General features: G+C 44.9%; 1 protein-coding gene across 13 annotated transcripts in view; it reads left to right on the forward strand.

Moving 5' to 3' along the window:
• Window positions 1–3,906: 3,906 nt before the first annotated feature.
• TP53BP1 (tumor protein p53 binding protein 1) overlaps window positions 3,907–22,762 on the forward strand; it is a 64,866-nt gene continuing 46,010 nt past the window's right edge. The window contains exons 1-11 of one of the 13 annotated variants that reach the window (XM_043493894.1): window positions 3,931–4,208; window positions 4,826–5,001; window positions 5,180–5,267; window positions 5,593–5,680; window positions 7,076–7,158; window positions 7,983–8,144; window positions 8,612–8,693; window positions 9,421–9,498; window positions 11,186–11,370; window positions 13,159–13,285; window positions 16,271–16,365. In XM_043493894.1, coding sequence (XP_043349829.1) covers window positions 4,834–5,001; window positions 5,180–5,267; window positions 5,593–5,680; window positions 7,076–7,158; window positions 7,983–8,144; window positions 8,612–8,693; window positions 9,421–9,498; window positions 11,186–11,370; window positions 13,159–13,285; window positions 16,271–16,365 — 1,156 coding nt within the window. In that variant the 5' untranslated portion in view covers window positions 3,931–4,208; window positions 4,826–4,833. The other 12 variants (XM_043493895.1, XM_043493893.1, XM_043493900.1 and 9 more) reach the window with 12 other exon arrangements.

Here is a 22,762-nt window from a genome sequence, read left to right on the forward strand (position 1 = left end):
GTCTTCCAGGGGGTACTGTGATGGGTTGGATCACAGAAACCCCCTCGGGGCTGCCAACTGATGTGCCAAAACTACTTCTGCCCCTGCTATGCCTGCCAGCCTGGGACTCCAGAACCCTGCCTGGTTGTGCCAGACATGCTTGCTGGCTACAAACACAGACCCAGGTTTGAACAACGTCCCACAAGCTGCAGGCTTAACTGGAAACAGTTTAAGAAGAGTTCCTGTCTCCACCACTTAGATGCCCAACTCCCAATGGGGTCCAAACCCCAAATAAATCCATTTTACCCTATATAAAGCTTATACAGGGTAAACTCATAAATTGTTTGCCCTCTATAACACTGACAGAGAGCTATGCACAGCTGATTCCCCCTGGTATTAATACATACTCTGGATTAATGAATAAGTAAAAAGTGATTTTATTAAATACAAAAAGTAGGATTTAAGTGGTTCCAAGTAGTAACAGACAGAACAAAGTGAATTACAAGCAAAATAAAATAAAACACGCAAGCCTATGTCTAATACAGTAAGAAACTGAATACAGATAAAATCTCACCCTCAGAGATGTTCCAATAAGCCTCTTTTACAGACTAGCCTCCTTCTAGTCTGGGTTCAGCAATCACTCGCACCTGCATGGTTACTGTCCTTTGTTCCAGTTTCTTTTAGGTATCCTTTGGAGACGGAGAGGCTATCTCTTGAGCCAACTGAAGGCAAAATGGAGGGGTCTCCCAGGGATTTAAATAGACTTTCTCTTGTGGGTGGACACCCTTTCATCCATGCATGACTCAGAACTTACAGGTAGCAGCCATTGTTCACATGCCCAACCCCCACTCCACTCCTTCCCCTAAGGACTGCAACAGGGGTAGGGCACCCTGTACTCACTGGGCGGCGGTAAGTGTAGCAACCCGGTCCTCCAGCCCAGTCCTCGCCGCTGGCTCCCAGCCGTGCTGCCAGTGAGTGCTGGGGGGAGGTTCCCCCCTGCCCCCCAAAGCTGGGAGCCAGGGGAGCAGTGAGCGCAGGGTCAGTCCTGCCTTGCACTCACCGGGCCGCAGGAAGTGAAGCGACCCAGCCCCAACCAGGTCTTCTCTGCCGGCTCCTGCTGGGGGGCAGTTTTCCCCTGCGCCCCAAGCCTGCTCCTGCCCCCCCCACAGAGGCCTGGGGCTGCGTAGGGTACCAAAATGGCTAGGAACAGCCCTGAGTACATCCGAAGCAGCAAACTTGCCAGCGCGTGGGGCCACTGGATAATCAAGGTGCTAAAGGAGCACTCAAGGAAGACAAGACAGTTGTTAGAGAAGCTAAATGAATTATTTGTATCAGTCTTTACTGCAGAGGATCTGGGGGAAGTACCCACACTCAAGCTTCTCTTTTTAGGTGGCAAATCTGTGGAATGGTCCCAGACTGAGGAGTCAATAGAGGAGGTAAATTAAATAGCAGCAAGTCACCAGGACCAGATGGTATTTACCCAAGAGTTTTGAAGGAACTCTTACATGAATTTGCAGAACTACTAATTGTGGTATGTTTCAGAATAGCAGTCGTGTTAGTCTGTATTTGCAAAAAGAAAAGGAGTACTTGTGGCACCTTAGAGACTAATAAATTTATTTGAGCATAAGCTTTCGTGAGTTACAGCTCACTTCATTGGATGCATTCAGTGGAAAATACAGTGGGGAGATTTATATATACACACACACACACACAGAGAACATGAAACAATGGGTTTTATCATACAAACTGTAAGGAGAGTGATCACTTAAGATGAGCTATTACCAGCAGGAAGGGGGTGGGGAGGAAGAAAACCTTTTGTGGTGATAATCAAGGTGGGCCATTTCCAGCAGTTGACAAGTATGTCTGAGGAACAGTGGGGCATGTGGTGGGAAATAACATGGGGAAATAGTTTTACTTTGTGTAATGATCCATCCACTCCCAGTCTCTATTCAAGCCTAAGTTAATTGTATCAAGTTTGCAAATTAATTCCAATTCAGCAGTCTCTCGTTGGAGTCTGTTTTTGAAGTTTTTTTTGTTGAAGAATAGCAACTCTCAGGTCTGTAATCGAGTGACCAGAGAAATCGAAGTGTTCTCTGACTGGTTTTTGAATGTTATAATTCTTGACGTCTGATTTGTGTCCATTTATTCTTTTACGTAGAGACTGTCCAGTTTGGCCAGTGTACATGGCAGAGGGGCATTGCTGGCACATGATGGCATATATCACATTGGTAGATGCGCAGGTGAACGAGCCTCTGATAGTGTGGCTGATGTGATTAGGCCCTATGATGGTGTCCCCTGAATAGATATGTGGACACAGTTGGCAAAGGGCTTTGTTGCAAGGATAGGTTCCTGGGTTAGTGGTTCTGTTGTGTGGTGTGTGGTTGCTGGTGAGTATTTGCTTCAGGTTGGGGGGCTGTCTGTATGCAAGGACTGGCCTATCTCCCAAGATCTGTGAGAATGATGGATCGTCCTTCAGGATAGGTTGTAGATCCTTGATGATGCGTTGGAGAGGTTTTAGTTGGGGGCTGAAGGTGATGGCTAGTGGCGTTCTATTATTTTCTTTGTTGGGCCTGTCCTGTAGTAGGTGACTTCTGGCTACTCTTCTGGCTCTGTCAATCTGTTTCTTCACTTCAGCAAGTGGGTATTGTAGTTGTAAGAATGCTTGATAGAGATCTTGTAGGTGTTTGTCTCTGTCTGAGGGGTTGGAGAAAATGCGGTTGTATCATAGAGCTTGGCTTGTAGACAATGGATCATGTGGTGTGGTCTGGGTGAAAGCTGGAGGCATGTAGGTAAGTATAGCAGTCAGTAGGTTTCTGGTATAGGGTGGTGTTTATGTGACCATCGCTTATTAGCACTGAAGCGTCCAGGAAGTGGATCTCTTGTGTGGACTGGTCCAGGCTGAGGTTGATGGTGGGATGGAAATTGTTGAAATCATGGTGGAATTCCTCAAGGGCTTCTTTTCCATGGGTCCAGATGATGAAGATGTCATCAGTGTAGCGCAAGCAGAGCAGGGGCATTAGGGGACGAGAGCTGAGGAAGCGTTGTTCTAAGTCAGCCATAAAAATGTTGGCATACTGTGGGGCCATGTGGGTGTGTATATAAATCTCCCCACTATATTTTCCACTGAATGCATCCGATGAAGTGAGCTGTAGCTCACGAAAGCTTATGCTCAAATAAATTTGTTAGTCTCTAAGGTGCCACAAGTACTCCTTTTCTTTTTGCGAATACAGACTAACATGGCTGTTACTCTGAAACCTGTCGTATATTTGTTAGACGCTTGGTGGTGGCAGCAATAAAGTCCAAGTGCAAAAGGTAAAATAGTTTGTACCTTGGGGAAATTTTAACATAAGCTGGTAAAAATAAGCTTAGGGGGTTTTTATGCACCTCAGCAGGTTACATCAAAGAGGAGCTGCAGTGACTAGGCACTGGGATGCCTGTGCCTTTAAGAAAAAGCATTGGAATGCGTGTGCCTCTGAGAACCCAGCCCTGGGAAGCCCATGCTGAGAGGTGCTGGCTGTGGCAGGGGAAATAAAAAAGCCCCTCTGCTCCATCCACCCTATTGTTTGCTAAACACTGGTGTCTCAGTCCACGGGGGTAACTGTTACCCCCTCTGCCCCTGCCTGTGTCAGGGTTTTGCCCTCTGGCAGCGCCTCACCCTGGGCTTAACTCCGTCTCTTTCTCCCCTCATTCCTGATTTTGCCTTCAGCCCTATCCTAACTCTGCTTCCAGCTGCTTGACTCCCCTTGACCGGTCAATTTTCACTCCCTGCTCAGACCCTGGCCACCCCCTCCTCTGATTTGCCCCCTTTTCCATCCCTGTGAAAAGCAGTCAGCAGACTCTTACTGCTAATAAGGGCAGTAGCTTCAGCGGATCTTACTGAGCATGCTCAGTTCTTATGCGCATGCTCGGTACACCCTAAGTAGCCCATTGCTCCGGGGAGCAGTTTCCTGTAGTACACCTGGCCCGGGGCTTGCGGGAGGCACGCCCAGCCGCCCCCTGGGAGCGTGCATCGGGGGCAGCCCCGCCTCTCTTCCTCCGCAGCCGCCCCGGGCCTGTGTCCGTCCCGCCCGCAGCTCCTGGGGCCTGGTCCGGTCTCTGCCGCGGGAGCCGGAGGGGGCGGGGAGAGAAGCTCTGCGTTGCTGTGGTAACCACGCAGCCGTGCGTGGGGCAGGGCGCGCTGCGGCGGCTCCCATCGGCGAGGCTGAAGCATGAGCAGCCGCGGGAAGCAGGCAAGCGGCGGGGCTGAATGCGGCCCTGACTAGGGGGGTCGTGGGGCGGGGTGCGCGGCGCGGGTCCAGACGTCCCGATATTACGGGGGCCACCTGGCTTTTAGGGGCTTTGTTTGAGGTAGGGCCCTATTGCCCCCGTCTTGATTTTTCACACTTGCCACCTGGGCACCCTGCCGGGGGGGGGTGTGAGAGCTGGGGTAGCCCGTGGGTGACGCGGGATGAGGTGAACCGGGGCCGCCGTGTGCGGGTCCAAACGCGGGGCCAGATCGTTGCCCAGGGCTCAGTCCTGGTAACTGCCTCTCTCTTGTCCCTCCTCACCTTGCAGTCCCCGAGGGGCAGATGGCGCACGGGCTCTGGGGAGGTGAGAGACGTTAGATGGGACGGGGCAGATGTGCCGTGCGTGCAGGGAGTAGGATGCAGGATGGGGAGGTGTGGGACTGGGCACCGGTTCTACACAAGGAGGGGTGTGAGAGCTAGAAGCTCTGGTTTGGGTGAGTGCCTGCATGTGCTAGTAGCCATCTCCTGTTTCTGTCTAGGCACCAGAGGGAGACAGAATAACTTCCACAGTACCTGGAGCAAGTTCCAGCTGCACTGACCCCTTTGTCTTCTCTCTTTAGGGCAGTGGATGGACCCCAGCCAGAGCCAGCTAGATTTAGGCTTCTCTCAGCAGGACACTCCCTGCTTGATAGTTGAGGACTCCCAGCCAGAGAGTGCAGTGATCGAGGAAGACACTGCTCATGGCTGCATCAGCCTGCTAGCCCTACATCTTCCCAACTGCAAGAGCCCAGTACTGGTGAGTGGAAACTCCTTTGAGGGAGGTAGGAAGGAAGTGAAATACAAGTTTCTATCCAGCAAGTATATGTGTGTTTTCTTGGGCTGTGTGGGAGAAATAAGCTCAATTTAGGCTGAATTCTCTCCAGGTGCCTAATGAAGAACTGGAGATGTAGAAATCAGGTGCATGTGTTTTTCAGGAGATGATGACCAGCCCTCAGGGTAGCAAACTGGCTGCTGGTGGAGGAGGAGGAGAAGACAGAGGCCTTGAGGAAAAACAGCTCACAGGTGAGGGAGCATAAGTAACTTTACCATTTATTTATCTTTGAGAAGTTAACATTCTCCGATTGCTCTAAAATTCATTCTCCTGCAATGCTTGTGTTGATGAGACATTTGGAGGTTGCTGGCTTTGGAGAGGATGGTACAAGGGCTTTGGGAATTATTGTGGAGAGCTGAGTATCAGAGCATGTGACCCTGGAAGGGGTGAGTGGGCTAAGCAGGTATAACAGTGAGCTGTTCTTGTCAGAGCGCTGCTGACTTCCTCACTCCTGTGTCCGTCCCTATAGCTAGAAGTTTACCTCTCATCCATTCTAATGGCCTGTTATGTTTTCAGAGCCCATGGACAGTTCTACCCATCAGGACGTGACAGGTTCAGTCAGCCAAGTTATTGATCGATTGCCTCAGCCTACCAGGAAGAACAGGTGGATAGAATATTTCTTGTCTTTGTCCCTGTCCCCATCTCCAACTCCATTTCTATTTGTCTTAGAGGGATTATCTTCATGACCTTTTCCCCCTTATGTGGTGGCATAGGCAGGAATGCCGGTGCTGCTGGGGTTAACTGATGTGTAACAGTACAATAGCAAATCAGTTCAGAATGCAGAAGAAAACCCTATTTGTGAAATTTAGCACATTTCCTGGATATCTATGTGATCCTCTGGGATGGTTCAGATGTACCTAATGCGGTTTTGGGATGCATCAGGAGAGGCATTTCCAGTAGGGATAAGGAGGTTTTAGTACCATTATACAAGGCACTGGTGAGACCTCACCTAGAATACTGTGTGCAGTTCTGGTCTCCCATGTTTAAAAAGGATGAATTCAAACTGGAGCAGGTATAGAGAAGGGCTACTAGGATGATCCGAGGAATGGAAAACTTGTCTTATGAAAGGAGACTTAAGGAGCTTGGCTTGTTTAGCCTAACTAAAAGAAGGTTGAGGGGAGATATGATTGCTCTCTATAAATATATCAGAGGGATAAATACTGGAGAGGGAGAGGAATTATTTCAGCTCAGCACCAATGTGGACATAAGAACAAATGGGTATAAACTGGCCACCAGGAAGTTTAGACTTGAAATCAGAGGAAGGTTTCTAACCATCAGAGGAGTGAAGTTTTGGAATAGCCTTCCAAGGGAAGCAGTGGGGGCAAAAGATCTATCTGGTTTTAAGATTCTACTTGATAAGTTTATGGAGGAGATGGTATGAGGGGATAATGGGTTTTGGAAAGTAATTGATCTTTAAATATTCAGGGTAAATAGGCCTAATCCCCTGAGATGGTATATTAGATGGATGGGATCTGAGTTACCCAGGAAAGAATTTTCTGTAGTATCTGGCTGGTGAATCTTGCCCATATGCTCAGGGTTTAGCTGATCGCCATATTTGGGGTTGGGAAGGAATTTTCCTCCAAGGCAGATTGGAGAGGCCCTGGAGGTTTTTCGCCTTCCTCTGTAGCATGGGGCATGGTTGACTTGAGGGAGGCTTCTCTGCTCCTTGAAGTCTTTAAACCATGATTTAAGGACTTCAATAGCTCAGACATAGGTGAGGTTTTTCATAAGAGTGGGTGGGTGAGATTCTGTGGCCTGTGCTGTGCAGGAGGTCGGACTAGATGATCAGAATGGTCCCTTCTGACCTTAGTATCTATGAATCTACTGAGGAACAGCCCTGAATTCAAGGGACACTGATTTCTTTTTTTTTTTTTTTAAAGATGCTGAGGGTGTCTGAGGGACTTGTGTGAACAAAAATAAAAATAAGAAAACAGCCTGAAGAAAAAACCCAGTGTGCTATATTTCTGACTGTCCAAATCATCTCTTCTCTCCACTGCAGGGTTCCTGAGATGGTAGCAGCTGCTGCTGAGGAGGCAGGTGAAGATGCTGCACACTGCACTACCCACTTGCTGGGTGCTGAAGGTAATTCTTCTGCTCTAGAGCCTTCCGTGACTTCCTCAGAGCATTAAAATCTGCTTGGAGCTCCACTAGCATGTGTGTGCATTATATAATTTTCCCCTTCAGCAGGTTCACTGTTTCCCATCAGATTAAGATAATATGAAGCAACTGTTAAGAAATCAACAATTCGCCTAGAGAGCTCATCCCCAAATACTTTGGGGCTTTAGAAATCAATACTGATTGTGTGCCGTGTGTTTGAAAACCACCAGTTTTCTACCCACCCATACACCCTCTCAGATGTCAGTGGAGTAATTCTTATCCTTGTGCTGGCTCAGGTCTTTAGGACAGGAAGGGGCTTAGGAGGGGCATGGAAGTAGCCAGATCATTAGAAAATAGTTGTTTTTTTCCTAAAAGTTTGTTATGCTAGCAATAAAAGAAACTTGATGTGATGGTTGTCATTAAAAGTTAGCGTTTACCCACAAGTGCTACACTTGGAGGCTGAATTACCACAATTATTTCCTGGGATACTGTACACTACCTGATACCATTGTTTGGTAACTTGTTGGCAAATGATGGCTTTTTAATGTCAACCATTGTACCTATTATGTTGTTGGGTTTTTTTTAATTATTAAAGAGGGGCTGTGCAGCTTTTGTAGAGTACTGAGAGCAGCTGAGTTTTTCTGTCTCTGTGGGTAGTTACTCATAGTCATAGTAGGTCCTTTGTGTCCTCTGTCTGGGAACGTGTCTGTGAGCTAGCTAACTATTTTGTTTCAGTGTGCAATGGGTGTTTAATTCTAATGGCAATTTGTACATAAATTATTTTTTTCTTTATGGATGTTTGGTGCTAGACTCTGGCACATCGCAGGTGGGTTTTGGAGCTCTGGAACTCTCACAAAGCCAGGACTTTGAGGGAGACTCAATATTGAACGAAGAGGGCAGAGGGCACCAGCTTCAGCCATCAGGCACTGTCCCTACCTGTTCTAATCCCATGAGGAATGACCCTAATGAGGGTATGTAAATGGTCTTGTTCATAAAGACCTTTTCCTTAGATGGTAAATTTCTCTCTGCTTCCTTTTGAGTTGTAGATGGCATGTTTCCTCTGATAGGAAGTACAAGATCAGGAATGATATTAAAGCTGCCCAAAGCTTGAAAAGGAGAATTCTGACTTCCTGTTTCCTTCGGCTTGTTCTTTCATTATTGTGGTGTTGCCCAAGTGTCAACATCTGTGTCTTTCTGTGAGTGCCTCTTTTCTTAACTAGCTTCTAACAATCCAGAACATCTGACACTGAATCTATTCTTTGCTACAGATCTCACAATCCCTTTCTAGTTTTCTCTATCAGTGGACCTTCTATATTGTAAATTCATGACAGGGTTGTGTTGATATCTGTGTAATGTGAAGTGCCAAACACACTCGTTGATACTTGTCAGCACAGATTATTTAAACTGAGTAACAAATGTTTTCTGTGTCTCCTGCTAGAGCTGCACATAGTTAGGAGTGAAGCTCTGTCCGCTGGAGAAAGTTACACAGGTGCACAGTGCCAGCAAGAGAAGTCTGGAAGGTAAAACAACTGCCCTCTCTGTAGGTACCTTGGGTGGGGGCATGCAGAAGGAGGAAAGCTGAGAAAACAGCAAGGATTACTCATTGTAACAATGTGCTGCAGGGCCCTCTTGGCTCCTGCCCCTTGGGCTGATTAAGACCAAGAGACCCTGGGCTCAGTAACCACTGGTGCAGTTTATTTACAGGCTGTGCTCCCACCACTTTTTCACCATTTAAGTAACCCTTTATCCTCTGCAGGCGGAAGGAAGGAGAGAGCTACCTCCCTGCTTCCACTACCTGCCTTTTCCCTTTCTTCCTGCCGCCCCCGGTTTTTATACAACCCCAGCCTAATTAGGCAGCAGCTGTTTCTGCTTCCCAAATTAGGGCCAGGTGGTCCAACCAGCTCCAATTCACCTCCCTTAATTGGAGCTGGAGTGACAGAGGGCTGGCTCAGCAGTTCTGGTTCAGTGCCCTGTCACACTGCTTGAGAAGAACTTCCTATAGTGGAAGTTGCTGAAAGGAATGTCCCAGTAATGGTGGCTGAGGAGAGCTCCCATCCTTTCCTGGCTGGGAAGGGGGTGGGTTGGAAATGATGCAGGAGCATTCAAGGAAACATGACCCCTTTTTTAAATATGTGGCAATGCAATAGGCTAGAAGAAAATGTTAGTGTTTCATTTTTAACTTTAGAAAGCAATATATTTATTAAAGGACATTTTGAAACCCATGCCACTGTCTGTCCCTGTTTTCAGGGAATTGGCTGTGGTCTTTCGGAAGTCTAATGATACTCCCAGCAGGGACTCTGTTGGGTATTGGAGAATTTCACTGTTGTAAGTTTTATAATAAGTTGTTTAACCAAAAAAGTTAAGTTTTTTTTTTTTATTAGTAATTCTTAATTATAAAACTTATAGCAGTTAAACTCTCCAGTTTCACTGTTAACTAGCAAAGTGTATTCTTTAGGTTCCATTTGCATTGTCCAGTTTTCATTATGACCGCTTCCTGTTCAATAAGTAATAGGGCTGTCAGGTTCATTAAAAGATACCATTTATATAAATATTTTTGCATGTTTTCCACTTTTTCAAATATATTGATTTCAGTTACAGCACAGAATACAAAATGTACAGTGCTCACTTTGTATTTATTTTTTATTAATATATGCATTGTAAAAAAGAAATGGTATTTTTCAGTTCACCTAATACAAGTACCGTAGTGCAATCTCTTTATTGTGAAAGTGCAACTTACAAATGTAGATTTTTGTTGTTGTTGTTACATAACTGTTTTGTTTTTGAGTGCAATGTAAAACTTTAGAGCCTACAAGTCCACTCAGTCCTCCTCCTTGTTTGTCTGAGCAATTGGCTGAACAAGTTTGTTTACATTTGCAGGAGATAATGCTGCCCGCTTCTTGTTTACAATGTCACCTGAAAATGAGAACAGGCATTTGCATGGCACTGTTGTAGCCGATGCAAGATATTTATGTGCCAGATACACTTAAGATTCATATGTCCCTTTATGCTTTGACCACCATTCCAGAGGACATGCATCCATGCTGATGAAGGGTTCTGCTCAATAAAGATCCAAAGCAGTACAGACCGATGCATGTTCATTTTCATCACCTGAGTCAGATGTCACCAGCAGAAGGTTGATTTTCTTTTTTGGTGGTTCACGTTCTGTAGTTTCTGCACCGGAGTGTTGCTCTTTTAAGACTTCTGAAAGCTTGCTCCACACCCCGTCCCACTCAGATTTTGGAAGGCACTTCAGATTCTTAAATCTTGGGTCAAGTGCTGTAGCTGTCTTTAGAAATCTCACAGTGGTACCTTCTTTGCATTTTGTCAAATCTCTAGTGAAAGTGTTCTTAAAACGAACAACATGGTGAGTTATCAGCCAAGACTTCTGCCATATATTTCATGTTGTAGCATGCAGGTAAAACACGGAGCAGGAGACATACAATTCTCCCCCAAGGAGTTCTGTCACAAATTTAATTGATGCATTATTTTTTTAATGAGTGTCATCAGCATGGAAGCATGTCTTCTGGAATGGTGGCCACTTTGTATTGGTGTGGTGTAATGGTGGTGTACACTTTGTATTCTGTGTGGTAATTGATATCAATATTTTTGAAAATGTAGAAAAAACAAAACAAAATATTTTAATAAATTTCAATTGGTATTCTATTGTTTAACAGTGCGATTAAAACTGAGATTAATTGCATGAGTTAACTGCAATTAATTACAGCCCTAATAAGTAATGTTTTAAAATTCTATTTAAAACCTGTTTTTTGCAACTTTGTAATGAGCTGAAATCAGAACCTTGAGTTTACTTTTTATTATAAAGTGTTTAACTCAGCTTTAAATTCTATTTACCCCCACCCCATATTCATCTTGGGCAGGTGTATTTTGACATGGGTAAAAATATTTTATTTGTCCCTGTTATCGTGGTGAGGACAAGTGAGAAGATTTTTGTACCTGGTCTGGTAAATATTCATGATAGTTCTGCAATACTACTATAAATTGAATTTCCCAGGTTAGAGGTTATGTCTAGCTCTCCCAGAATTCCACAGCAACACAAAGAGATCAGCAGGATACAAATGTCTGTCTGTGACGTGCTTGAAAGTGGGTTGCAGGCTGAGAAGACACCTGATCCTGGTCTGCAGGAGTCAGAGATTTTGTCAACTCAGGAAGATATGTTTCCCCAGAGCCACACAACAGGTAAAAATAGACCAACTAATGCCAAAGTATCCATCCCAAGGGAGCAGTCACTGTTCTATTATTTAGCTGGGGGCTATGCATCTGTCACAGGGTGACTGGCCCCTTTAAGAGGAAGTAAGGTCCAGCGCAACTGGATTGATTATCTGCTGCCCAACTGGACTTGAGGGAAGGCACACGGGGCTTATAAGGGTGGTTGTCTGCAGCTGCCTGGAAACACTAGGAGTAAGAAAGCTCCTATGAGGCCCTGAATCAGCAGGGGGAAGTCATCAGAGGGGGGAAGTCCAATGGAGAAGGCCAAACTCTAGGCACAAGGTGCTGGGAGATCAGGAAGACCAATCCTCAGCGGGAAGGGCTATGCCCAGCTTGGGTTTGGGGCAAAAATATTGAACTGTAACGAGACGACAGACCCTCAGCCTAGCTGAAATTGGGATGAAGACTTCATAGGTTTTAACTTTGAAAGACTTTATACAAGATTTAAACTGGATTCCAGATGGCAAAATGTTTGAATATCTCGACTGTATGGACTTTTTAAGGGACATTACTGGGCAGATGTGCCCTTTGACGGCATCTTACAGGGAAGCAGGTTACAGTGGGCAGAATGCTTTGGGTGTGTTTTGATTAAACTAATGTTTCTGTTCATGTGAAAGTACTCTGGAAAGCAAAACACAGCCTTCACCTGTGTGGGGAGCGTTCAAATGTTCTCTCGTTGTTCTGAGGTGAATCATAATAATGTCATTAGAATGGGTTGTTTGAGTATTCCTCACTTTTCCCTGCATGCTTCCCCCCCCCCCCCCCCAAAACATGGCAGTAAAACTGCTAATCGTTTTTATGTGACACTAGAAAAAGCATGGGCACATATTTTAAGCCTTGTCCAGGTTGGGGAAACTTACCCCAAAAATTCCTATTAGTTCAGCTGAACTGGCATTATAACTGGTACAAGTGCTAGTGTAAAGGCTCCAGCAGCCAGAATAATTTTTTACCATATTTCAGTTACACTTGCCTTTCAGTAAGTTTAGCAAAACTTGGCTGTATGAACAGGAATATACAGAGGAGGAATAGGGAAGTTGTGTATATGTAGCACTGATGAGACTACTACTGGAATATTGTGTCCCCTTCTTGTATCCACACTACAAAAGGATATTGAAAAATTGAAGAGGTTTCTGAAAAGAGTCATAAAAATGAATTGAGGTCTGTAAAACATGCCTTACCATGAGAGACTTAAGACATTCTACTTAGTTTATTGAAAAGAAGTTTAAAAAGGTGACTCGATCGTGGTTTAAAGGCTGGGTCAAAACAAAATTGCACTGGCTTAACTAACAGGTGTGATTTTTAAACCGCTTTAGTTAAATTGATATAACTTTGTTAAACCTTCTGGATGTAAAATCTACTTATCTAACGAAAACGGTAAAAGCAGTAAGTTTTCTTCTTTGTTGCCAGAGCCTTGTCTATACTAGTGCTCCCACCAATTCTAACATTGATTTGGCTGAGCTGGTACTGGAACCATTGAGAATTTTTTCCTACAATTCTTTAGTGTAAACACTTATAATCAGTATGAGAGAGCAGGCCACTTTTGCCAGCCAGTAACAAGTCTTTTATCTTTTAGGAATATGACACTTGCATTTCATGTGCCTTGGAGCTGTGGTTCCAAAATCCCTTTTTGTCTCACTGAGAATATTGGTCTTTGTCAAACTGGGAGGTAACTTTGCAGAAGTGAAACTCATCACTCATGATTTTATCTGGATAACTTGCTTTATAATAATCCAGTCTGTTTCCTCTTGCTTCAAATAGCTTCAGAGAGTGACTGTACCATAACCAGGGTGGAAGTGGGAGGTTCCGTGGCGTGCACCCCTGCTGGCACACTGCACCTCCTGCATCTCTCTGTGCAGGGGTCCCTTGGTCAGGAGCGTCTTTCCACGTAAGCAAAAAAACAAAACAACAACACAACCCCACACAACATCTCTAATATGCACTTGTCCTGCATGGGATGAAAGTCACTGAGACAAACAGCCCAGCACAGCAGGTGGGGTTAAATCTTCCAACATGGATTACATTGTAATTGTGGTTTTCTGCAAACTGAAGTCTTTGAAGCTTAATAGCTAATAAGTATAATTCTGGCTTTTCACATGGGTTTCCATGGGGGGGAAGACACTGGGCTCATTGGTAACCTTTAGCTTTCCTCAAGGGGAATAGGGGACCTTACAGGGTTTTCTGTTAGATGAGTGGGGACTTCATGCTGATTGGGAGAGAATTATACTCTTTTTTGCCTTTTGGTTCTATTCAGGTTATGCCAAGTTGCAGGATGTAGAGGAGTTGTAAAATCTGTTTGGTTTTAGCCTCCAAAGTGATAACTAAAAAATTAAGCTACATTATTTTACTTTCTATCAGTTTTCCTGAACTCCCAATAGCTTTCTTGAGGAAGGTGTCCCCAGCTCCATGCACACTTCAGGATCTCCTTGCTAGCTGTCTCTGAAATAAACTTCAGTGCAAAGCTCACTGAACGGGGATTCTTCAGAGTGTCTACCTACAGCTGAGAAGAGGGTGATGTAAAGAAGAGGGTTTAAAACTTGTTAGGCATTGAGGATCTATTTGGGGAAAGGAGTGCCTACACAAAAGGAAATATCTCCATTTTATTCAGAGGAGCCATACTTCTGATGCAAAAACACCTTGTTAATTTTCTGTGGCTAGGGTGGAGGCGTATAGTTTAAATTAGGAGAAACTGGGAGGAAGTTGACTGGTACTAAAGATGACTGTGGTCAGACAAAGTCCTCTGCTGATGATACAAAGATAACTCTTCCGGTAAAGGATAGAACAGATTGCTTCTTTTGACCTGTGAACTGGATCAACTCTTCCATTCCCTAGGATAGACATTCATATCTTCACCAAGCACTAATCTCCTCTTCATCACCGAGTCCCCCACTTTACCAATCAGCCTATCTTGAGAGAGACCAGGTATCTGCCTCTTGCCTGCTGCCCACCATCTTATGCTTCTGAGACTTCCAGACCATCAGTGTTAGCGACTTCTCTTCCACCCTAGCTTGCTCCTCTCTGTTGTCTCTTCCCATGACATGGTTGTCAATTCTCTGCATTCTACACTCCCCTCCACACTTGATTTCTTTGCCCCTCTCTCCCATCACACGGTCCGCCCTAGCTCTTCCCCATCATCTGCGTCCTCCACTGCCACATTCTCACAGCAGAACATCTGGCAGTAGTTCAGTGAGCCTGGTCACTTTCTCCACTACTATTCTCTCCTCCTTCAGTTCTGCTACCATCCTAGCCAAGCCCTCTGCTTCTCCACTCAGATTCCCACGTGCGCAGTTCCACTCACCTGTTCACCACCTTTGACTCCTTTCTCAAGCCTCTCCCCAGCCCCACTTCACTCTACACAGGAGTTTTACTGATTCTCCTTCCCCCCTTCCCCTCCCCCGACAAAACTGCCAAATTTTGATACGACTTCTAAGCCTTCCTTTCCTTCCCACCACTTTCCCCATTGCCCCTGTCACTAATGCAGGAGCTTTTCATCTTCTGGTGTTGTCCTCTAATCCTTCAGCCTACCCTCGTAACCCCACCCAGGTCCCAATCTCCCTTTCACCCATTCTTCTCTTCACCCTTTGTCCTTATTAATCTGTCTCTCTTCTCCTTCTACTGTACAAGCATGCTTTAGTTTCCCCCACCTTTAGAACAAACAAACAAAACCTCCGCACAGTTGATCTCCATGTAGTCCTGCAGCTACTGCCCCATCTCTTTTCTCCCCTTCATGTCTAAATTAATTGAACAGACTGTTTACAGCTGCTTTCTGGAGTTCCTCTCTTCAAATTCCATCCCTGACTATCTCCAATATGGCCTTTTTCTTTCCCCTGCACACCTCTATCATGTTTTCCTGGGCTACAGTTCAGAACTGGTACTCCATCCTCATGTGATAGAAGGATACGAAACAATGAATGATATGAATGATTCCCATTTATCTCTTCTCATAATAGAAGAAACAAGGGGACATAGTTAAACTCAAAGACAGCAGTTTAAAGTTGTTGAGAGGAAATTTGTGTACAATGTATAACTAATCTGTAAAACTCATTGACTTCAGTGCTATCTTAGTGCGCAATCTGATTTTTACTAAGATCTTGCCTTAACATGAGGAGTAATGCACAGTTTCATTAGGTAGAATAAAAACAGGGTACAATGGACTTGAGAGGCTTGGGTTCAAGTACCTGCCCCACCACAGACTTCCTGTATGGCCTTGGGCAACTCATTTAGCCTGTCTGTCTGTTCCCCATCTGTACAATGGGATAATAGCATTTCCCTATCACTGTGAGGGTACATTCATTAAACATTGTGAGGCATTCAGGTGCTTTGATAATGGGGAGCATATAAGTACCTGAGATGATAAATAAGGGAACATGCTTCAGAGCATAAGTCAACCACTAACTTCCTCTCTGGGCAGGTTTCTTTTTAACCGAAGGATGTTATTGCATAACTTTCTACCCCAGAGTTCCTTGCACTTTCCTCAGAAGTATCCAATATTGGCAATTATCTGAGACAAGATACTGAATTAGATGTCTCTTCCATTCTTGATAGTTTTTTTTTTTTTCTGTATGTCAGTACAATGCTTGTTTTCACATCTGTCAAGTTATTTTAACTGCAGTCTGAATACGTAGGATTCTCCCTGCTTTTGGGCTTTGTTGTGATCTGTAGACTGTTGCTACATGGAATCTGAGCTGCGGGTCCCCTGCCTGTACTCCTCTGCAGTCATTTGAGGGATTTAGGCTCATTGGCTTGATTGTGTTAGCTGGTGAAGCAGGCTCCCATTGTGAAAGGCTAGAGCTACTCTTGTGGAGTAAGAGAAATAACTAAAGCATTAAGTGATCTGTGATTTTATTTATTTATTTTATGTATTCCTCTGCAGTTATTCTTCAGACCTAATTACTCCTTCTCCTGATGCCTTTAGATCCCATCCTCTTATCTTCCCCAGCAGTCCCACAGAACAGGAAGAAACAAAAGGTAAAACTTCTGTGAATACTGATCTGGTTTTGGCTTTTCCCTATACATACTCCTCCAGCCTGTGTGTGTAGTTTCCTCCAAACACTGCTTAGAATCATGTCCATATGGTAATCTGCATAACAAGCACCTCTCCTTCTCCCCCTATACAGCTGTTCCTCCAGAGTCTTCAAATTTGATTGATTTCTTAAGTGCACATGCAATGGGCCACTCCTGCATTGGCTTTCCCTGCACCTTTGGGAGAAGGTGATAGCACATGAAGAGTAGGGGATCATCAGCTAGTTTTCCCCCTTCTCTCTTGGTAAAGTGGGGATGCACTGAACACAGGATGCTGAGGGCCAGTTGCCATTGTGCTCCCTTGGAGGCAAGGCATTCATGCAATAGGATAGTTACTGCAGAGTAGCAGGAATCCCTCTTTGCTTATGTATAAATATATTTGGAGGGGCGGGGAGCCGACACCTACATTAAAGAATCACTGTACCTTAATTCAGACCCCTTGTACATTATAATACCATCTTTAATTTTATAATCACATACTACTGTTTCCACAGGACCCCTGCCTCATTTAGTGCATGGAAAGGACAGTGCTCAATGAATGGGTAGTTATTCAGTATTTTTCTTTACCCCCCCCGATACTTGATATTTTTCTTATCTTTCTCATTCAAAGTGACTCCAGGCCGTATTAAAACATACACTATCCAAACCCTGCACTGAATAGAAAATTATTAATTTCCTCATGGGTGTTGCTATGATGTATTCATTGTAGCATCTGGGGCTTCAGACATTATTTTCAGATGATTCTCTTACCAGTACCCATGCAAAGTCAGATGGTGGTATCCCTATTTTACAGATTAAGAACCAAGAAAGTGACGTTAAAGCCAAAGTTATCAAGTGTTCTCTAATTCTGAGTGCCCAACTTAGACGCTTAAAGCTTGATTTTTTTTAAATAGTACTTAACGTTTTTTAGCACCTTTCCTATTCAAAGCACATAACCCCTTCGACTTCATGTACAGTTGAAAAGCTCAGCATTTTTGCAAATGTGGCCCCAGGTGTGTCAAGCTAGGCTCCCAGAAAATTAGGAACACACAATTAGTGACCACTGGTGGAAGGATTGATTTCAGTGATTTGCTCAGCATCTCGTAGGAGCTTTGTGGAAAAGGCAGTGGTAGAATCCAGTTCTCTAGGATGGCATTCTAATGCCTTAACCATTTGTGGTGGTCTTCTTCACTCGTGGGGAGCATTGCCTAGTAGTCAGGGGCTTAGGCCCTTTGACTTGCAGAGGGGTTTTTGGTAGGGGGACTGCGCCTTCCCACTCCAGCCCAGGGCTCTGTAAGGGCAACAAAAGGGTCTAATGCCCAGGAGTGCCTTAAGGCTGCCTTCCCTGGGCCACTTCCTATCATCTGTCTGTTGTTCACACTCTGTACAGGAAAGCATGAAGGGGGTCACTTCACTGCATGGCACCTCCTTGTGTCCAGGCATGGCAGCTTTCTCCCTTTTGGGGCATCAGCTGATTCCTCCATGCCTTGGCCCTTTGGTCAGTTCAGTTCTAAGTCTCTTCCCTTCAGGGGCAGTCTATAAACAAAACACAGAATCAATACACACAAGCTGGGTTAGTATGTGAGAGAGGGAAATGCCTCCCTCTGAGTTTATCAAAAGTAGGTCCTCCCTTCCCTGGGGGGGGGGGGGGGGGACCTTCAAGCAGCTGTGGATGGGAGATATCCTGCTTTCCCTCAGGAGCTGCAAGGTGTAGGTCCTCTCTCTTCCCTGGCCTGCCCACAGGTGAGCTGTTCTGCTCCTTTTAACTTCTTCTCCAGTCTGTGCTGAGCTCAGAGCAGCTCCTGAGCCCCTTGTTGCCCGGTATATGGTTTGTATATGCCATCATACCATGAGACAGTCTTTATTCTTTCTGCAATCCCCTCTTTGTTCACCACACACCTTCCAAAGAAGCAGGGAACCTATAGAAAACATCCTCATTTGTTACACAACCCTGTTTCATTCCTTAAGCACCATCCAGCCTGTGCACTGAAGGAGACGGGTTCTATGGAAAAATAGTATGTGATTAAAGTCCGTATTATCATCATGGAGCCACAGAAGGGGCTGAATTATGTTTGCAGAGGCAACCCTAATCTTACGCTTCCTAACTTCTGAGTACATGACTTTGCTACTTTAGTGTTCTTTTAACATTTTTAGGGCCTTACCAAATTTAGTCCATTTTGGTCAATTTCACAGTCATAGAATTTTAAAAATAATACATTTATGATTTCAGCTATTTAACCTGAAATTTCACAGTGTTGTAATTGAAGGGGTCCTGACCCAAAAAGGAGTTGCGGGGGGGTCACAAGATTATTGTAGGGGAGGTTACAGTACTGCTGCCCTTACTTCAGTGCCAACAGCCGCCACCACTCTCTGGCAGCCCAGTTCTGAAGTCAGCACAGAAGTAAGGGTGGCAATACCGTGACCCACCTCTCCCTCAAATAATCTTGTGACTCTCCTCATGCAACTACCTTTTGGGTCCGGACCCCCAATTTGATAAACACTGATCTTCCCCCATGAAATCTCTATAGTATAGAGTAAAAGCCTACAGAAGACCAGATTTCACGGGGGGAGACCAGATTTCATGGTCCGTGATGTGTTTTTCATGACCGTGAATTTGGTAGGGCCCTAAACATTTTTAATGCAATTTCCCAAGGGGGGTGGGTGGGTGTGTGTGTGTGTGTGTGTGTGTTGTTTTATTTTTATTTATTTATTTATTTATTTATTTTTTTAAAGACAACTGAAAAATGCACAAATTCAATCAGACAGATCAATATTGATCCCCATATAGATTGTTAGCAGGGTTGGGATCTTTAGCTCCACAACACAGACCTCTACAACTTGAGCTAACTGAATGAATAACTGGTAGCAGCAGTAGGCTGTTATCTTCCATGTAGACAATCCACTGGAAGAGGGAGAAAATGTGTTTTGCCAGTGAGTTCATGCCTATTTGCTTGACAGCAGAAGAATGTTTTGTCTCTGGAATCCTGGATTCATTTCCGGGCCCTGGAAGGAAATGTTCTCTAATGGTTGGATCCATCTGTCCCTGTTTCTTTGCCCCCCTCTCCCTACTCCTTCACATTTTTTCATTGCTTCCTGCTTTCTCCTCAGTGCTGCCTGGGTGCTAATAGGAGACACTGAAAAGGAGGATGATCTAATGGTCATGGTGCTAGCTTAGGACTTGGGGGATCTGGGTTTATTCTCTGCTCTGAGCAAGTCATCTTGGGTAAAATTTTCAAAAAATGCCAAAGTCACTTTTGAAAATGGCATAGGTATGCAGGAGCCTAAATCCAGATGACTCAGTAAGACTTAGACTTCAAGTCCTTTTGAAAATGGCACTTAGAGATTTTTGAAAATTTTACCCTTAGTCTGTCTTTCCCTCAGTTCCCCATATGTATAAAAATATTGCTTGGGCATGTAGGAAAGATATCAGGAGGGCCAAATCGCACCTGGAGCTGCAGCTAGCAAGAGATGTCAAGAGTAACAAGAAGGGTTTCTTCAGGTATGTTGGCAACAAGAAGAAAGCCAAGGAAAGTGTGGGCCCCTTACTGAATGAGGGAGGCAAGCTAGTGACAGAGGATGTGGAAAAAGCTAATGTACTCAATGCTTTTTTTTTGCCTCTGTTTTCACTAACAAGGTCAGCTCCCAGACTGCTGTGCTGGGCATCACAAAATGGGGAAGAGATGGCCAGCCCTCTGTAGAGATAGAGGTGGTTAGGGACTATTTAGAAAAGCTGGACGTGCACAAGTCCATGGGGCCGGACGAATTGCATCCGAGAGTGCTGAGGGAATTGGCGGCTGTGATTGCAGAGCCCTTGGCCATTATCTTTGAAAACTCGTGGCGAACGGGGGAAGTCCCGGATGACTGGAAAAAGGCTAATGTAGTGCCCATCTTTAAAAAAGGGAAGAAGGAGGATCCTGGGAACTACAGGCCGGTCAGCCTCACCTCAGTCCCTGGAAAAATCATGGAGCAGGTCCTCAAAGAATCAATCCTGAAGCACTTAGAGGAGAGGAAAGTGATCAGGAACAGTCAGCATGGATTCACCAAGGGAAGGTCATGCCTGACTAATCTAATCGCCTTTTATGATGAGATTACTGGTTCTGTGGATGAAGGGAAAGCAGTGGATGTATTGTTTCTTGACTTTAGCAAAGCTTTTGACACGGTCTCACACAGCATTCTTGTCAGCAAGTTAAGGAAGTATGGGCTGGATGAATGCACTATAAGGTGGGTAGAAAGCTGGCTAGATTGTCGGGCTCAACGGGTAGTGATCAATGGCTCCATGTCTAGTTGGCAGCCGGTGTCAAGTGGAGTGCCCCAGGGGTCGGTCCTGGGGCCCGTTTTGTTCAATATCTTCATAAATGATCTGGAGGATGGTGTGGATTGCACTCTCAGCAAATTTGCGGATGATACTAAACTGGGAGGAGTGGTAGATACGCTGGAGGGGAGGGATAGGATACAGAAGGACCTAGACAAATTGGAAGATTGGGCCAAAAGAAATCTAATGAGGTTCAATAAGGATAAGTGCAGGGTCCTGCACTTAGGATGGAAGAATCCAATGCACCGCTACAGACTAGGGACCGAATGGCTCGGCAGCAGTTCTGCGAAAAAGGACCTAGGGGTGACAGTGGACGAGAAGCTGGATATGAGTCAGCAGTGTGCCCTTGTTGCCAAGAAGGCCAATGGCATTTTGGGATGTATAAGTAGGGGCATAGCGAGCAGATCGAGGGACGTGATCGTTCCCCTCTATTCGACACTGGTGAGGCCTCATCTGGAGTACTGTGTCCAGTTTTGGGCCCCACACTACAAGAAGGATGTGGATAAATTGGAAAGAGTACAGCGAAGGGCAACAAAAATGATTAGGGGTCTAGAGCACATGACTTATGAGGAGAGGCTGAGGGAGCTGGGATTGTTTAGTCTGCAGAAGAGAAGAATGAGGGGGGATTTGATAGCTGCTTTCAACTACCTGAAAGGGGGTTTCAAAGAGGATGGCTCTAGACTGTTCTCAATGGTAGCAGATGACAGAACGAGGAGTAATGGTCTCGAGTTGCAATGGGGGAGGTTTAGATTGGATATTAGGAAAAACTTTTTCACTAAGAGGGTGGTGAAACACTGGAATGCGTTACCTAGGGAGGTGGTAGAATCTCCTTCCTTAGAGGTTTTTAAGGTCAGGCTTGACAAAGCCCTGGCTAGGATGATTTAACTGGGACTTGGTCCTGCTTTGAGCAGGGGGTTGGACTAGATGACCTTCTGGGGTCCCTTCCAACCCTGATATTCTATGATTCTATGATTCTATGTAAAATGGGGTTAACACTTCCTTACTGCACAACAGCTGTGTGGGAGAATAATTACGTTAAAATTTTTAGGTGCTTGGATATTAGGATAATGGACCATAAAAGTACCTACAATAGATCTTAAAAATCTTGTGGCTGGAAACAGAAGCTAGATAAATTCAGATTAAAAATAAGGGACTTTTTTTGGGTACTGTAATTAACCCTTGGAACAATTTCCCCAGGGCCATGGTGGGCTCTCCTGCACTAGGAGTCTTTAGATCAAGATTGTATGTCTCTTTTCTAAAAGATCTGCTGCAGCCCAACCAGAAGTTATGAGCTGGATGCAAGAATCACTAGGTGCAATTCTCTGGCCTGTGTTACACCAGAGGTCAGAGTAGATGGTCATAATGGTGCCTTTTGGCTTGAAATACGAGAGACCACAGAAGACACTTTCCCTGCTCTGTTTTGGTGCCCAGTGCCACAGCAGACCCCAGTTGCTGGGAGGAGCAATTGCAGGAAAAATTCTGCACGGCCCTGAAATAGTGTGCTCAGTTGCTCTGTGGTACGGTGCATGCATGGTTCAATTGACATTTAGGAGCTGGGTGGGGATGGAGCATGCTCAGTGTGGGAGAATAATGCTGCCAGACTCTAACAACCTCTACTGAGCATGTGCAAAACAGATTTTATTTTATTTTCCCACAGGGGGTTATAACATGGTACATTTAGGTTTATTTTCACAGGGATGGCAAAACGCACATCCCTGAGACCAGGGCAAATCCTCTGTCAAATGTCAAGTCCCTTATTCAAAACAGAGATGTGGTAGAATTTCTCTAACAAAATGGTTGCATGAATTTTTTAACATGGGCAAATCATTGTTTCCTAACCTGGTCCTAGGAAATGGCTGAACTGCTTTTGCTGATTCTTCCCAAAAGAATTCAGCTTGAGACAGATGCCTCGTATGAAAAATTTCAACACAAACAGTTAGTTTGGCAAAGCTATCAGCAACTAAAAACTGGATCTTCTAATGGAATATGCTAACCATTAATTTTAAGGTGTTGCTTGCAGCTATAATTAACTTTTTAATTTCCGTCTTTTAA

The sequence above is a fragment of the Dermochelys coriacea genome, chromosome 10, assembly GCF_009764565.3.
Source record: "Dermochelys coriacea isolate rDerCor1 chromosome 10, rDerCor1.pri.v4, whole genome shotgun sequence".
NCBI lineage: Eukaryota > Metazoa > Chordata > Testudines > Dermochelyidae > Dermochelys > Dermochelys coriacea.